This window comes from Papaver somniferum, chromosome 6 (assembly GCF_003573695.1).
Source record: "Papaver somniferum cultivar HN1 chromosome 6, ASM357369v1, whole genome shotgun sequence".
NCBI classification, from domain to species: domain Eukaryota; kingdom Viridiplantae; phylum Streptophyta; class Magnoliopsida; order Ranunculales; family Papaveraceae; genus Papaver; species Papaver somniferum.
In genome coordinates this window covers 297,945-310,718 of record NC_039363.1, presented here as the reverse complement: position 1 = coordinate 310,718, position 12,774 = coordinate 297,945, and the positions used below count along the sequence as shown (strand labels likewise).

At 36.9% G+C, this 12,774-nt stretch overlaps 1 protein-coding gene and 1 non-coding gene across 4 annotated transcripts; both read left to right on the top strand.

Annotated features, from left to right (window-relative positions):
- The first annotated feature begins 2,885 nt into the window (after positions 1 to 2,885).
- Positions 2,886 to 11,538, top strand: LOC113286618 (N-terminal acetyltransferase B complex auxiliary subunit NAA25-like). 3 transcript variants are annotated; one of them, XM_026535181.1, is made up of 16 exons: positions 2,914 to 3,038; positions 3,393 to 3,496; positions 3,721 to 3,901; positions 3,988 to 4,127; positions 4,231 to 4,381; positions 4,793 to 4,911; positions 5,447 to 5,521; positions 5,639 to 5,696; positions 5,796 to 5,914; positions 6,627 to 6,700; positions 6,829 to 6,937; positions 7,051 to 7,166; positions 8,348 to 8,861; positions 10,639 to 10,864; positions 10,949 to 11,046; positions 11,135 to 11,538. In XM_026535181.1, the coding sequence occupies exons 3-16, from the start codon at positions 3,736 to 3,738 to the stop codon at positions 11,171 to 11,173; spliced, it is 2,004 nt and encodes a 667-aa protein (XP_026390966.1). In that variant the 5' UTR covers positions 2,914 to 3,038; positions 3,393 to 3,496; positions 3,721 to 3,735; the 3' UTR covers positions 11,174 to 11,538. The 3 variants fall into 3 exon arrangements, with proteins under 3 accessions (XP_026390965.1, XP_026390966.1, XP_026390964.1); XM_026535180.1 differs by lacking the exon at positions 3,393 to 3,496 and having other exon boundaries at positions 2,886 to 3,038; XM_026535179.1 differs by lacking the exon at positions 3,393 to 3,496 and having other exon boundaries at positions 2,950 to 3,062.
- LOC113291950 lies at positions 9,374 to 9,574 on the top strand. Its single transcript, XR_003331657.1, has one exon. It is a non-coding gene; the product is annotated as a U2 spliceosomal RNA (small nuclear RNA).
- Positions 11,539 to 12,774: the final 1,236 nt, after the last annotated feature.

Below are 12,774 nucleotides of genomic sequence, written 5' to 3'. Positions count from 1 at the left end.
TATCCAAGTGTCCAAGGGGTAGTTTACATTTCCACCTAGAGTGTACATAGCTGACTAGGTTCTTTAAAATTGTGCCACTTCATGACACACATGTCCCAAATGGCCGTGGACACTCTAATAAACACAATTTATAACCGTTCCAACTTGTCTCACTTCATTGGCATGCCCGAAAAGCCAATAACCAACTCTTAACCGTCACTTGAGCTATATTGCACAACTATTGCGCTTTACTGAACTTGGCATTCATCCAATGCGCAACGAACATGGCTCTACAATCTTCTTGGCCTAAGACCTTTCACAACAAACATTGTGATATAGTAATCCCAGCCACATCCTTAATCCATTCTGTTTATTCCTGCGTCATATGCTTTACTCAGCCAAATTGCTCGACAATAATGATGCATACTCTTGCATCACTAGCTTGTTTGCACTGTCAAAGCTTCCGCCAGTCTTTGACTAATGTATATGCCAACTCTTGGCCGGTACTACACTCTTACATCATCCGTGAGTTTGAGACAACTCAAATCCATGGATATGCATCAATTCCAACATCACATGTCGTATTTGTCAACTTGGATTTCTCTTGTCTTCTTTAGTGAAGCTTTATTGTGTCGGCCAACAAGCTTCATTACTTGTCCACTAACTCTACAGTATAGCGCCGCCTTTAAGTACGGGAGGAGGTGGGTTTCGTGAGATCGTTCACTTCTAGAGATCTAAGGCTTCATTGACGGTCTTGCAAAAGTGGTAGGCACGTAAGACTGCTGGGAGCGGGCCAAGTATACGTCTGTCGAAGGGCCAATAGGTCTTCTTCCATTTTAATAACATAGGTTCCGATCTGCCATACCAAGTTCCTTATCAAACCAGCCCAAATTCTTTCTCCAGACAATAAAATTTCTTCTCGGGTGAGTTTTCGTAATTTCTCCAGACAAATTCTTTCTCCAGACAATAAAGCAGCTAAACATTTTCCTAGCTAATAGTCTGGTAGTAGAGGATACTTATTCATCCTCTGATCGATTATGATTGTTTAGACAAAGCTAGTGGAGAATAAAAACTAATACAACCAGACGATCATTAAGAAATTGCATAAAGTAAAATTAGACCAAATTTCTCAAGCAAAGGAAGCCGCTGAAGACAATAAAGGATGGTTCGTGATCTCTATGAAGTATTATCAGACACAATGATCAACCAGGTAGGCTACTCATCAGGGGAAGTAAAGCCATGGAAGATTATGAATATGGGCACATTGGACATTACGTCGTGTACTCTTTTTCCTTAGTCAAGGTTTTGTCCCACTGGTTTTCCTTGACAAGGTTTTAACGAGGCATGCGAGTCCAACGATATCCGCAATTCGACATGTTGTACTCTTTTTCCTTCGTCTTGGATTTTGTCCCTGTGGTTTTTTCCAGACAAGGTTTTAACGAGGCAACATCTGCGGGTTTATCATTGTTCTGATAACTCATGTTTTCCTATGATCAGGTTTTTTCCCTCTGAGTTTTCCTGACGAGGTTTTTAATGAGATAAAAATCTTAGAATGATGATCATCATCTAGAGAGATGTGAATACATAATGGTTCTTGAGAGGTGCATTATTATGGATTTTAAGCTCATGTTTTTCTCCCAAATGGTTTTCTTGGCACATGCATTCAGGTTTTTGTCCCAAGTGGTTTTCTTAATGCAATCTTAACGGAGGAAGTATCTCATGGAGGCGACCAACCTCACTCAAGGATCAAGTTTTTCTTAAGATGGTTTTCTTGACGCAGTTTTGAGAAACAAAGAAGTTTAAGGCGGATCCACACCGTTTAAAGCTACCGGTGTTGCAATCTTTTTCCTTGGACCAGTTATCCCAATTAGATTTTTCTGGCAAGGTTTTGATGAGGAAACAAATTTCTTCTACTCAGATTTTTCATCGGGTTTTACCGGCAAAATGTTAACAAGCTCAACATTTCGAAACGGTGATCATCCAAGGAGGAGTATTATTTATCAAGATCTTTCTAGGTGGCTGACCACTGTCCAACTTGGTCAAATTAATAAAGATAAACATAAGTTTGTATGGAGCCACATGGGTAGGTTCTTGAAACTTCCTTGTATCGACCTGTTTTGATCGTGGGATATAAATAGGTGTAGTCGATCATCTTATAATAGATAGATATAGGAATAACAACTCCCTTTACCAATGCTCTTCTCTCTATTACTGTATATGCCTCACCATTTTGACGTCTCCACTATCAAAGCCAAATTAATTAGTCCCTTACTTTATTCGTACAAGTACTGGTTAGTACGATATATAAGGGCCAATCATTAGCTACTAACTATTCAAAGCATCATATTGTTGAAAAGATATATTCTTTCCGTTTTTAAAAGATAGGTAAATTTATGTGTTTTGAGAAGATATACTCCCTCCGTCTCGAAAAAACAGGTAAGCTTGTGTGTAAAATTTACACACAAGCTTGCCTATTTCTTAGAGACGAAGGGAATATAAAACTTTTGTTTATATATCCAAGGCTTCAAATGTGCATTCAACGTATATATATGGTAAATAAACGAGTTTGGTGACGGATCCACGAGGAAGAGTTTTTCATTTTAGACTCGTACCAATACACATGTTTAACTTAAAATTTGACGAAACACAGAAAAATTAGGTTTGTGGACCGGGGATTAAGCCCCCTCTCACAGGTCCGCGTACAAGAAGAGGACGTGGGCTGCGTTAGATCTGCCACTTTTTAGTTTTAAGGCTTCGAGATCTTGCAAAAGTGCTAGGCACGGAAGGGTTAAAAGGATTGCTGGGAGCGGGCCTTTAGGTCTGTCTTCCATTTTAATTAACGGAACACACGTGTCAGAAAGGGGCGTGGGAAAGAACGTGATGGGTGAAATCGGTAGTTCCGGATCAAAATACAGTGAACAGATGCCTGAGCGGCTGGATAATAACCTTTTCTCTCTGACATTAGCCCTCTTCTTCTTCTTCTTCTTCTTCTGCCATGAAATTTCAAGGTTTTGATTGCTAGTTGCAAAGATTACTCATAATAAATGGAAGAAGGCACGGTAAGAAAGTTTTTCAATTCTGAGGTATTCTTTAGTAATTAGAAGAATGAAACTACACATCTTTGTTGTTGTTAGACTTTGATTTCAGCTGTTTTTCACGGCAGCTAAGTTTCACTTTTTAGGGTTTTTATTTTTGCGATGTGGAAATGGGTAAAAGTTGCTCAATTAAGAGGTCTGTTTGGTGACTGTTCATTCTAGGGTTACTGAATTTGATTGGATTCAAGGTGAATCTAACTATAGGGTTTCAGATCTTATAGAAATGATACTGTTATTGTTCATTCGAAGAATGTTACATGGGTTTCTGTTTGGGATTAACCTACTGCTTCTGATTTTGGTCATGTTATTCTTTTTCAGTATGGCTCTTAGTCCTAGCATAGCACCATCACCACCTGAATCTACTAACAAGACAAACACTAGTGCTGTTACTTCTTCCCTGCAGTAAATAACATCAAGAGTTTGTGAGTTACAATACCACTGTATGATCATTAACACTTTCTATCAGGAAAGGGAAATGATCTAAATCTGAGCTCCCATAACTACTTGAGCTGTATGATACTAATGGGAAGATTAAATTTTCAAGTTCGAAGAAAATAATGTGCAGCTCAATTCTGTTGGGTTTATATTAGCTTGTTTTCGTAGCCTGTCCTACCATTTGTTTGATCTTGTTGGTTCTTTTTATCAGGGAAAACAAGATCAGATGGAGGAAGATAAATTGCAAGAGCAAATTGTATATTTTCCAAAAAGAGAACGCTTCAAATTTGAGCTTGAAGCTTCATCATCTACGGATTTGATCAGCTCATTACCGGATCAACCATCATCAAAAAGCCGCAAGTTAGAGGAGCACTCACTTCAAGCTTCTCCCGGTAATGATTTAACAATCGTATGCTTTCTTCTACTTCTGATTTTTCCGTGTGCTAACTTCAATAAAATTTATTCAAACTGAAACTAGCCGCGGCATCTTCGAGGAGTGTTATTCCAAAGAACCGCATTCAACTTGTTAAAGATTCCATAGAATCTCGCCAGTTCATAAAAGCTCTACAGCTTATTAACGCTCTACAATCTGAGTTTCCGCCTTCTCCACTTGTTCTGGTAATGTTGGCCTCCTTCCAATACGAAATTCAAAGTCAAGTTTTTAAGTCAGTTCTAGTTTGAGTGTTAAATCTTTCTCTTCTGTTCATTCCCTATTATTTAGGCTCTGAAGGCACTAGTATATGAGAAAATTGCCAGTAAAGTTGAAGTATTATCTATTTGCTCAGACGCCAAGGACCACATGGTCTTTGATTTCTCGAGTCTTCCAGATGTGCTGGCAACATTAGATATTGTTTTCCAACGACTTGGTCGCTGTAAGTAATTTTCTCTTATTGTTCTGCATCATATGTATGTTAATTACACGAGATTTTATATCATCAAAGGAAACTAGCATCTCTATTTATCTTCTACATAGTGTCTGAACAAACCAATGCTGTCAGAATACCAAATGGATACAACAAACAAAAAAAGATCCAGTTCGTGTTGCTTAAAGATTAAAAAGTATTGTATGTGTAGTTTCCTAGGATACTCCGTTTTAATCACATTGTGTACATTTTAGATACTTCTGTAGGTGTGTGGGTAGAAAGCTTAGAAGGTTCTGATCTACAAGAACAATCGTCCTGCAATTTTGCAATTTTGCAATCTGACAATAGTTTCTTTCATGACGGCAGTAATTTCGCTTGCTAACGGCTTTTTTTATTTTTATTTGTTGATGAATGTTCCAGTGGATTTAGCGACAGAGTATTACGAACATGCTTGTGAAAAAGTTGATAACAGTTTGGAGCTGTTGAGGGGATTGTTTAATTGTTATGCCCGCCAGTCGTCATTTGCAAAGCAACTTAAGGTTAGGGGGTGTCTAAGAACCCAATATATATTTTATTTTATTTTGGATCTGCTTGGTTGCTATTTAATAATAACTAATGTAAAGGAAAGCGGTCTTTTTCGACCGTGGACACCCTTTCATATTCTGCTTTTGTTCTCAAGAAGAGAACTTTCTCCACCCACAAATCATCCTAGAACTCTCTTAATTTCTCAAATATCTGCAATCATCAGGGCTTCTCTTCAATCTCTTTAAGCTCATCGTATGTCTTCCCCTCTATGTAGCTCATCTGAACTGATCTATCATCAAAAGATTGATTTTCTTATTTAAATTTGATCAAGCCTGGATCCTGTTTTTTCGTTAGAACTTTAATTGAAGACATAATCTTACTTTACTCTTTTGAATGGTAGTACCTGTATAAGAATTGTTTCTATATCTGTTTGTGTCCATTCACTGTATCAGAATTTTTTCTAAATCTGTTTGTATCCATTCATTTTATGGACTGCTAACTTGCTTTTGATTCCAGTTTTATTGAATTGATTCCAATCTATGTTGGCAGGTTTGCCTCAGAATGTATATGATTGTTCAGGAGGACAAGTTCCTGTACTGGGCTGTTTTCTGCGTTCAACTACAGGTTTTCTGGCAAAAGCACTTTGGCTGTTAATAATACTTACATTGTTCGCTACATACGTTTGTTAAGAAACAGCAGTATATGTATTATGCACCAGCGATATGACCTGCTTTGATGCAGGTGCTTTTTCATTTGTTCAAGAAGCATGGGATGGATCATAACTTGGATGAACCGGAAGGCAAGTATTCTGTATTAGTTTATTTTTTTCTATTTTTTTCCCTTTTAACAAAATTAAGTGCACAAATACCCTTTTAAACATGTCACAACTATTTTGCAGCCTTCTTGGTATACATGTCAGTGATGGAGCAGCCAGAAATGTACGGCCCTGTTCATGAGATCCTTTGCAAGTTAGGTCCGACACTTATAGTGGTCAAAGCTGATAAGCAGGATTTTCAGGTACTTTATCAAACCCTATTTCTTATCTTATTATTGCAGAGTTAAATAGTTATCGAATAACAATTCGTTGAGCCTTGATTACACTTTGCAAGTCCACACGTTTTAATTAAAAGTTCACATTTGAACGAGGGTAACCTAAGTTTCTTGTGTTGAATTTAAATGCTTAGTCAAAGACTTGGTGTACTTTAAGTAACATACATCCAAGTTTCTACTTTTAAATTTTATGATGATTTTTGTAGGTACCCACAATTTAATCGGTTTCTGCGAATATTGAAACCTTATGCAGGTTTGAGTTGTATTACTCATGCTTATTGTACACTGTAGTACTGTACAAGCATACCGCTGCAGTCCAAAGGAGCCATACTGACACTACGGCACTATAATCAAAAACTAATTGTTATCCCACAATCACTTATCAGTTTTGCAAATGAATATATTACTTGATCACTAGTCAGATAAACTGCTCATGGTTCATATTCACTCAGCACTGTGTTGCTTTTTCCCGAACAAGTTGTTTGATCTAGCAGTCATCACTCGAGACATGAATAAATATGAGTCCGAATACTTGGGAAATAATGCATCTAAAGGCTTTTCATAAATAATCTAGTCTTTCCTTAGCTTTAAAGTACCACGTTCTTCATGATGTAAATTTATATTTTATATATTTTTTGTTTTTCTTTGTTCCTTTGGTTGTTTGATTTTAACTTGACAGGAACGGAAGCTTCTTGCTCATTTGTGTGACTATGTTGCTGCGGTTGAGGCGCTTAAGAAAATATTATGGCTACGGTAACCTTTTTCATGTTAGGAAAAAGTAGCTCTTACATAGTTGCTACTGAGATTTATTTTCTTAAACAATTGAGTTTGTTATCTGTTTTAAGAGTTACTAATTCTAATTTGTTATGGTTTTTCTGCAGGTGTCCTAATGATTGGGAATCTTTAATACATGAGATTGACTTTTCTGTTGAGGATGATAGCAACTACATGTATTTCGCGTGTAAGATATCCGTGTTGCCTAAGAAACACGTAAGTACTCATGGTGCATTTATATTGTGATGATAACTTTCATTTCACACCTTTTTTTATATATATTTCTTACCTTAAGGATTTATTGATTTATAATTAACATTAATTTGTAGTGTGGTTCACAAATCTTAGAGGCATTGTCAAACTTGGAGAATAAGAAGAAAATATGTCGTTTTGACAGAAAAGACAATGATGTGTTTGAGGAGGCTATCTATGAGTACTTCACCAGGTTCTTTTGAATTCGATATCTTTCTTTAGTTAATTAAATTAGATTTGTTTTGATTATATAGTTTAAATATTAAAATTTAGAGATATTTTGTAAAAAGGTCGTATGTTTATAATCTAATTAGGGTCTGGGTCCAAGAAGATGCAGTTGAATGCATTTGGGTCGTAGACCAACCAAAGTCATTAGAAAAAGGTTACCTGACTTTTTTTTATTTTGCATAACACCCTGACCAGTAGTGTTGAGAAGCGTTGACCGTTCAAATTTGTGAAAGCATATATCTTTCTTATCCTTCCGATCATCATCTATTCTATTCTCCAAATCGACATCTCAAATTTGATTCAGAACTACACTTAATGATTTCACAAAATGTTGATAAGCCGTTGCCATCGTTTTCAAATCACTACTTGAGTAGTATAAGAATCCTTCCCTAACAATTATTTCTTCACTCTCAATTTTGTTTTACCACTAACAAACCAGAGTGTTACTGCATTTATCTATATATGAATTCTCATTTTTTCTTTGTGAGTTTTCTGAAAGATTATATATTTTGCGGTTTTTATTTGTATTGTCTCGGGTCTGGATCAACAATGTTCAGGTAGGCTTGGTGGAGGCTCCGCCCACCGGCGCTTGGCTCTGCATAAAGACCACCTTCTGTTTTTGATTGAAAAACATGGTTATTCACTTTTTTGTGTTACTCTCTTTAGCATTTTGGAACAGACACTGTGTTTATTTCTCATCACGAAGGTTATAAGAATCTGTAGCAAAAATCTCCATCATTGGTTCATCTTCAAATATTATATAGCTTACTACTTTTGCCACTTAACTTGATGCATCTAGTCGGTGTTGTCCGCAGATAACTAACCAGATTTGAAAATAATACATACACAATTCAATGTATACGTATGGTGGTATCAAAATGCAGTTCAGGTGTTTGAGGAAATGTCAGGTGGTTAAATTTTAACTAAGTGAAGTATAATGGTATTTAACTATTTTTGAAGAGCATTTTGGTAAAACATTTAAACGGTCAAAGCTAGTCACGACCCAAACGCATCAACTGCATCTTCTTGGACCCATACCTCAATTAGATCATAAACATACGACCTTTTTACAAAATATCTTCAAAACTTATATGATTTTCATTTAGCTAATTTCTAGAGCTAAATTTGTCCCTATTTTGTGTGCAGAGTCAATTACAGAATTCAAAGGTTCTTTCAAATCTTTTCTAAGGGTGAAGTGTACTGGTTGGTAGACAGTCTTCTAAAGCAAGATGTTTTGACTGCGGAATTGTTAAAGGAAAAGTTCAGTATGATATGCAACATCCCCAAGATACCCAAACATTTTGGAGATTTCTGTGTGGGATTTAAACCTGCAGTTCATGGGGCGACGATTGTTATAAAAACTAGCAAGTTTATCGTAATAGCTGCTGATGGAGAACTTACATCACGTTCTTCCGACAATGCACTATTTCTAAATAGTGAAAAGATTAGGCAATTTGATGATTTATGTATTGCTATATCTGGAGTTTGGAAAACTTTGAGTAAAACAGTCAGTGTTGTGCATAAGTGTATGAGACACTTGAAGAAAAATGGTGAAGGAAGAAGGCCCACAGTCAGACAAATTAGCGAGTATATGGCAAAGGAAGATCCAATGTTGAATGGAGAGTTTGAAGTGATTATTTGCGCATTCGATGAGCTGGAGGTATGAGTTTTGCTTTTTCTGAAATTAGTTTTTGTTTAGCTCTTGGTAGTTATTAGTGTGAATTCTCTATGCTTAATGTTTGCTACTAACTACATAAAAGACACATGAAAACATATTAGGATTGCCAGATTTTACATTGTTGGTACATGCATTGTGTGAATAATACCTTGAATGAATTAGAAGCACAATCAAATCCGTTAGTATAGTATTCGTGAGCGACTCGCAAATTTGCAAATTAGGTTCAAAGGACACTCTCGAAGAGCAAAAGCAAAAAGAACAGATTACTGTGAGAGTAGAAGAAAGAGTGAGCTAACCTAATCATGTACAATCGTCTAAAGTGAAGGAGTACTAAAGTGAAGAGGGGTGGTTGTGTGTTGGGTCTGACATGTAGTTTTAGTCCCACATTCATGGAGTACTAAAACGAAGAAGGTTGGTAGTATAAAAGAACATAGAAGTCACCTTTCTCGACCTTTTTGGCTAAGAACAGTCGTAGTGAAGTCACATCTCATGTCATACCTTTCCGACCTATTGGCTTAAGGACAATCATAGTATCTGTTCTTATGAGTTTGATGTCTGATGATATGTGGTCTATTGGATGACACGATACTAATTTTATCTCTTTAATGGGGGAGGTCCCACTACAGTAGCTTGCTACTGAGGTCCTCAAGTGTCACCTCTGCATTACCTTTATGCAAAGGTTCGGCGCAGCTCTACGGATTCTGAATACAAATTTCTGTAACATGACACTGTGAACTTTACGAAGGTATAAATAAGAGAGTGCAGTTTGGAAAGGGCTAAAGCGTTCGTAGCTGTAATCTTTTTGCATGTTCAGAGTTTCCACTATTCACACTTTCACCATGAGATTCTAGTTAATTTAACAAACGTGTAACTTTTGAGACCCAAACTGTCTCGTTAGACTATTTTAGACCATATCATTTTCTTTTTCCATCTATGTTTATCATATGGTTCTGAGCTTTGTGAACGTGGCAACCACAATAAATCTGCACTGAAGACCAAATATTCTTAATTTGGTTTTAGTTGTAGCTAAAGAAGCTAATAGAAATGATTTTTCGCTTCACTTTTCTGCAACTACGTTGCCAAAACAATTTGGAAAAAAGTTTCCCTAGGCTCACTCTTGAAGTACTATTTTCTAAGAAATGTGCTTGTATTAGTGCTGTCTTTGATCACAAAGGCCAGAACTTCGATTTTGGGGATTTGGTTTGACAGAGGGGACTGAGTATCCTTGAGGTTAATGTTGCTTTCATCTGAGGTCGAATTAGTGCGTCAGATTAAGTGAACACAATCTAGTCTGATATCACCGGGTGTCAGGTTGTTATTTTGATGTTATGCTCTATTTTGTACTATGGATTCTGTTGCTCTTCTAAAAGATAAAGCAAATGAATCCGTAATTTGAAGGAAATGGAAGTGTGAACTGTTGAGCATACCAGGCTGATAATACCACGAGCCAGTGGTCAGGCTTTCACTTGGTTAACATTTAAATTATTTTGTTATAAACGTTTAGAATCCTTCTTTACTTCTTGGTAATTATGAAAAGTTCTGATTTTGTATCAAATCTGAAATTATCATTAAACAAGACATCATGCATTTAGTCGTAAAGTCATTTAATTATCAAACATGAGATGAGATGCATACGAAGTGTACGCCTTTGTATGAGATGCATTATATATTGTGTAATTTGTAGACTACGAGGTTTTACATTGTATGAAAAGTCATGCTTGTATTTGGTTTCTCAATCTTTTTATCTGGCGTTGTTTAGGTTGGCAAACCTCTTGTTCCGTGCGCTTCATTTGCCGGGAATTTCTTCAGTTGGGATCCAAACCAATCCATCTACTGTTCTGGGCGCTGCTCTAGTCATGCTGAATGCATCCTTTTAGAAGGAAATATTGGTCCAGATACCGGGCTTGCTGAAGTAATTTGTTGGGTTGAGAGAGCCTTAGTGTACACGGCTATGTTCGATAGCTGTACTGGAGGATTGGCAACCAGTTAAGTATCCACTATCTATGCTTTTCTCTTGAGCAAATACTCTCCCTTACTCTAGTTTAATTCTTTTTCTGTATGCTCTCCAGTTACCGTTATTGATGCTGACAAGAAAGTAAAGGTGATGGCTGAAGAATACATCCACACTACATTGTGGGAAAAACACCGTCATTTTTTTGAAAACAGGGTAAGTGAGTGATGCAGTTGCAAGTTTACATTTGTTTAGAAGGCACTGTTTTGAAAACTAAATTAAGTATGTGTCTCATATTCTACAGAAAACAAAGTTATCTGGATTTGCCAAAGAAGAGAGATAAAGAAGAGGAATACAATCGTCATCATCTGTGTATGTCAGTAATCAATTTGGATGCTGCTGGATTGCCTGTGCTGAGACCTTTTTTGAATGGTAGTTCAGACCTTGTTTAGCATTCAATGCGTAATGGATCTATCACTAGTAAATAGGCTGTAGTGGAGACCAACTATGTTGGAGTGTTTTGCCATAATGATCGTATGTATATATTATTCTCGCTAGTTTTATCACCACTAACGTAAAAGAGTCTCCTGTTGGAGATGGAATTTTAAAGAAAATCAAGTCTTCATTCCTATTTGGTACTTGACATTAAGATTTCAGAGATGCAGGGAATCATATTGCCAGAGGGAGATCTTGAACCCATTAACCTCCTTTTTTTTTTCGTTGTTGTGGTGGAGGGTGAGTATTATTGATTTTGATAAAAGTGATTACAATGAGGACCTCCAAATAGGGCTGTAAATAATCTGAAAATACTGAACAGTCTGAACCTGCGCCCCGAGCGTGCTTGCACCCGGAGGAGCCCAAAGCTCATTATGGGCCGCTTTGCCTAGCCTGGTTAGCTTAAATGAGCGGGCTTGGTCTTTTCCTTAAGATTAATAGCCTAGCCTGATACCTTCCTAAACAACCCGACCTGGTAGCCGTTTGCATTACATAATAGTTTGGGTTTTCGTTCAAGTAGATTATTTCATGTTTTGGTTACATTTTTTGGTTTAAAATTCTTATTTTGATTTCTACTCCATATTTCAAATATTAATTGCATATTTTTTTCTAATCATTATGGTTCATTCAGTTTGCAAACCGCAAAGAGGAATTAAATAAGTCATTACAAAAATTTAAAAGTACGAAAAGCTCATAACCTGTTTGGCCTGCCTAATTTGGTCTGATTAATAAAATGGGTTTCGGGCTAGGGATTCAAAGTAATTAGGGGTGAGCATGGGCCGGTATGGACCGGTTTTCGTCTCATCTGCATCCAATCCATTGCACTATGGATTTCAAATTTGGCATCCGCATCCAATCCATATCAAACGGATTTGCATCCAATTGATAGACGGATTGGATGCGGATATGGATTGGATGCGGATAATCCAATAGATTTGTTTTAGTTAAAATTTATAGTAAAGAAAATAAAGCTAACACAAATGGATCCTTATAAAACCTACATATCCTATATATGCATGTGTCGATACATGAAAATGTTTAGCCCTGTCCCCTTAACTCATCAAAGTCCCCTCTTAAGAAGAAAAGACTTGGGGACTAGGCTTAGCCCATTGGGAGTGGGATAACCCTAGTCCATCCAAGACTATGTTAAGGTAAACATGGGCCTTGATCCAAAGGGAGGTCTTTTAGGGTTTGATATTAACTTAAGGCAAGGGAAATGGTAGTTTAGTAATATGTTAATTTTATGGGCACTTATCCATAAGAGGGATATTATAAAAAGGAAAGAAGACACACTTAGGGAGATCATCATTAATTCCCCATTATTTCCATAAACCTACATTCTCTTTGGGAGTACTTTCTGTGATTAGGGCTAGTTCCTCCTTCACACTTTTTACCCCTCAACATTGCGACCACAGTGGGAGGTTCTTAGCCTCTTTTCAAGCATGATAC